Source organism: Propithecus coquereli, unplaced genomic scaffold, assembly GCF_000956105.1.
Source record: "Propithecus coquereli isolate 6110/MARCELLA unplaced genomic scaffold, Pcoq_1.0 Scaffold36, whole genome shotgun sequence".
Classification (NCBI taxonomy): domain Eukaryota; kingdom Metazoa; phylum Chordata; class Mammalia; order Primates; family Indriidae; genus Propithecus; species Propithecus coquereli.
The window spans coordinates 2,038,156-2,042,090 of NW_012149285.1; the positions used below are offsets into that span (position 1 = coordinate 2,038,156).

Consider the following 3,935-nt stretch of genomic DNA (forward strand, 5'->3'; position numbering starts at 1 on the left):
AAAAAATTAGCCGGGCATGGTGGCGCATGCCTGTAGTCCCAGCTACTCGGGAGGCTGAGGCAGGAGGATCGCTTGAGCCCAGGAGTTTGAGGTTGCTGTGAGCTAGGATGATGCCACGGCACTCACTCTAGCCCGGGCAACACAGTGAGACTCTGTCTCAAAAAAAAAAAATTAAAAAAAAAAAGTACTTTGGGAGTAAAAGGGAGACTTTTCACATTCTGCACAACTGCTGAAACCCCTTAGCTTGGCCCTCTGCAACCTGCCCACCCTGCCTCACGGAGGCAGCCGATGCCAGGAGCACCACAACGGAGACCCTGAGTGCTTTTCCAACAGGCAACTGCAGTCACTTTTCTTCAGATATCACTTCCTTTGTACAATACGTTTAACACTCATTTCTCTTTATCACCCCCTTTTTTCGTACAAACCCAACTTCTTGCAGGAACTGATTCTGTGTCTCTTTACTTCCTATGAAGATTCTGGACCACCCCATCTGCCAGAGTTTAGGATTCCACAGGGATCACTAGCATCCACCCGATAGCCTGCACTCTCAGACCTGTGGTTCCTGCTTCCCCATGCCACTCTAAGTTACCCAGACACGGGACAGTGGGGACCCTTCCAAGCTCCCGTCGGGGTCCCCGCCACAGTGCTGACCCTCTATCGGAACTTTACAACTCTGGGGTTGTTTCCAAACTTTGAGCTGGGTGCTGCGGGCGCGGTGTGCTGGGAGTAGGACCGGAGCCCCGGAGCCGCCGAGGACAAAGGTCGGCTCCCTCCTCCCCCGCGCACCCACCTTCTCCCGGCTCCAACTTCGCCGAGCGCCGCAACGTCCCGCCGCCGGCCCCCGCCCGACTCGCACCCCGGCCGCCGCTCCCGGGAGGGGAGGGGGCGGGGAGGGAGCGCAGGGCAGGGACCGGGAGGTGGCGCCGCCCGGGAGGAGGCGAGGGCAGCGGGGCGCTGCAGGGAGAGCTTCCGAGGGAAAGTGAGAGGGGAGGGCAGCCGCGCTCGGCACGCTCCCTCCCTCGGCCGCTTTCTCTCACATAAGCGCAGCAGAGGGCGCGTCAGCCATGCCCTGCCCCTGCGCCCGCCGCCGCCGCCGCCGCCACCGCCCCTGCGGCAGCTGCCGCTGCCCGGCCTGTTCCACTGCGGGGAAGGGGCGGAGGAGGGGGACGAGGGCTCGGCGGGCTCGGAGGGGCTGCCCGTCGCGGGGCGTTTGCGGCTTCCCCCTCCTTCCGAACAGCCGAACAACGCGCACCGAGGAGCCGTCCTCCCTCGGCCTCGCCTCACCTCGCCGGCCCCGAATGAGGGGAGCTCGGACGTCCGGTTTCCTGTGAGGCTTTTACCTGACACCCGCTGCCTTCCCCAGGCACTTGCAAAGTTGGGAACGCGGAGCCCCGGACGCGCTCCCGCCGCCTGCGGCTCGCCCAGCGGGGGTCACCGGGAGGAGCTCGGGGCCAGGGGACGAGGAGGGGACCGCAGCCTCGCAGGGGCGCCCGCGCCCCGGCCCTGCCCCCACGGCGGACCGGCGTCCCCGCGCCGGCCCTTCCACCATGCACTTGCTGGGCTTCCTCTCTCTGGCGTGTTCCCTGCTCGCCGCTGCGCTGCTCCCGAGTGCGCGCGAGGCGCCCGCCGCCGCAGCCTTCGAGTCCGGACTCGGCTTCTCCGACGCGGAGCCCGACGCGGGCGAGGCCAAGGTGGGTGTGCGGGCGGCTGCGGCGCGGGCTGCGCGTGCGGGTTTGCGGGGCCCTCGAGAACCTGCGCGGAGGGAAGTGCGTGCTGGCTCAACCGTGTGCGCGCTGCGGCCGAAGTCACTGAGCTCAGCGCACGCTTCCTCGGAGAAAAGTTTTCTAGTTTTGAATAGAAAGTTACTACTAGACGGAAAGCGGGTTACACGAGTGAAGGGGCCCGGAGAGGTCCTGATGATAGAGATCGCGTCACCTATTTCAGAGCGGTCTCCGCCGCGGCCACGAGAGGGTATTGAACCCTGCCCCGTTAGCCGGGCTCGGGGGAGCCTGAGTCCGTTCTGGGGGGGAATGTCCTTTTCTGCCCCTAGCTGACGAGGGGGACTCCACACAGCTCCTGAGGCAAGGATGACCGGTCAGCCGAGGCTTAATCTCCTGAGGGTTCGTGGCATAGGGAACACCAGGCGTTGTGCGCGATTTTAGAAAGAGTGGAAGGGAATTTAGTAACCGCGCTTGAGGGTTATAAGACTTCAGTTCACTTGAAGTTGGACAAACTTGAGATGGCACAGCAGATTAGAGTCATTTAGATCATAATCTAAAAAAGCAAGGCAAGGCTTTTTTTTTTCTAACTTGATAAACTCTACATTTCTAAAAATCTCATCACGAGATACAGAAAACTGAGGGTTTTTTGTTTGGGGATATTTTGTTTTGTTTTGCTTTTAAATAAGAGGTGTTTGTCCTTTGCCTAAAAATGTTGCTAAGATACATACTTTTGAGGCATTCTGATTTTCAAAAAGGAGTTATCGTGTTTGTGCCTGCTTATTGGCTCTTCTAAAAGAATATGTATTTACCTAAAAGTCCGTACCTGACATAAGGATGTAGAGTATGCTTAAGGGAGTTCTTGAACTCCTGAAGAAGTTACATTCGACCATGAGACATCACAGTTCAAACACTTGCAGTCCCCCTTGCTGGAACTAGACAGTGGTGGTTTATTTCAACTGACTGTAAGCAGAGAAGTACCAGTGGGGTGTTACCTCAACTTGCAGTTGACTTTGTGTACACATACTCAATGCGTAGAAATTAAATTGCCTTCCCAGTTATATTTTGAAATACACTTTAAGATTGAGAAGACTAATTGTTAAAAATCAAACTAACTACCTTTGTATTTAAATTTTGGGGAAAAATTAAAATATTGGAATTTGTAATTCAATATAGAGGTTAATGAAAAACTTTTTGAGAAAAAAACAATATACATTAAGTTGCAGAACAGAGTGCATGATGTGAATTGTAAAATAATTTTCAGTGCAGAGATTTACATTGCTATAACTACAGTGATGTGAATATCTTTCTATCCTTAAAATATGTCGAAAATGTAGCACTGGACCCAATGACACTTCCTGTAATTTGGGTCCTTGAATTTTGCTTTACCTATTCACTTTCTGTTTCTGCAAAGCCAAACTAGTAAAAATGTGACTTAGTAAGGCAACACCTCTCTATTGCCTATGGCAACTTTGGCTTACAGTAAGAAAGTGGGAAGCCGGAAATAAACTGACAAGCATTTCCTGGTAAGCCAGTTGGCTGTATGAGAGTCATTCACTGCTGGATCAGTCCCGAATGTATGTGCCCTTGCGTGCACTTACGTGTCTGTTATGTATAGGTGTGGGATTGGAGGATCAAAAGTTAATTTATTTTTAATGTTCAAAATTGTCATCATTAGCAATGTAATCAGATATTCCCCATGTCATCAAAATCGCTGGGCGTTTTTGTTCGCAAATGTTACTTTTCATATTTAACCACCTTTTATACTCCGTATGGTGAATATGAGTTGATGTTCTATATGTAATATGGGTTCTTTCCCCACGTGACGAAACATCATTTTAGGTCTCCGAGTTCCATTGGCCACAAGGCAGTGTATTATTGCTGCACAAAAATGTTACCCAATGAGTGAATAGAGCCTTCACAGGGCATGTGTCATTAATGCCTTCAGTGAAACTGTCATGTCCTTGTTATGAAGCTTGCCATGCAACTGCCAAGAGACTGATCCAAAGACTCCATGTCTCTCCCTAGTGGCCTATACAAGCACCTCATCTAGGTTTAAGCAGTAGAGAAGAACTCAGGAGGAACCAATTGCTAATTTTCTATGAACCACATAAACCCCAAGAAGATATTTCAGAAGGTAAATAGAAGATGCTAAATATACATAATCCAAATAGATGCAAATTTTTGGTAATTTGCACTTAGGTAAGCTTTTTTTTT

The 3,935-nt window shown here is 52.0% G+C and overlaps 1 protein-coding gene across 1 annotated transcript in view; it reads left to right on the plus strand.

Annotated features, from left to right (window-relative positions):
- Positions 1-1,547: 1,547 nt before the first annotated feature.
- Positions 1,548-3,935, plus strand: part of VEGFC (vascular endothelial growth factor C) — a 142,462-nt gene continuing 140,074 nt past the window's right edge. The window contains exon 1 of the mRNA XM_012651637.1: positions 1,548-1,691. Within this exon, the coding sequence (XP_012507091.1) occupies positions 1,548-1,691 (144 nt within the window). The remainder of the gene's footprint in view (positions 1,692-3,935) is intronic.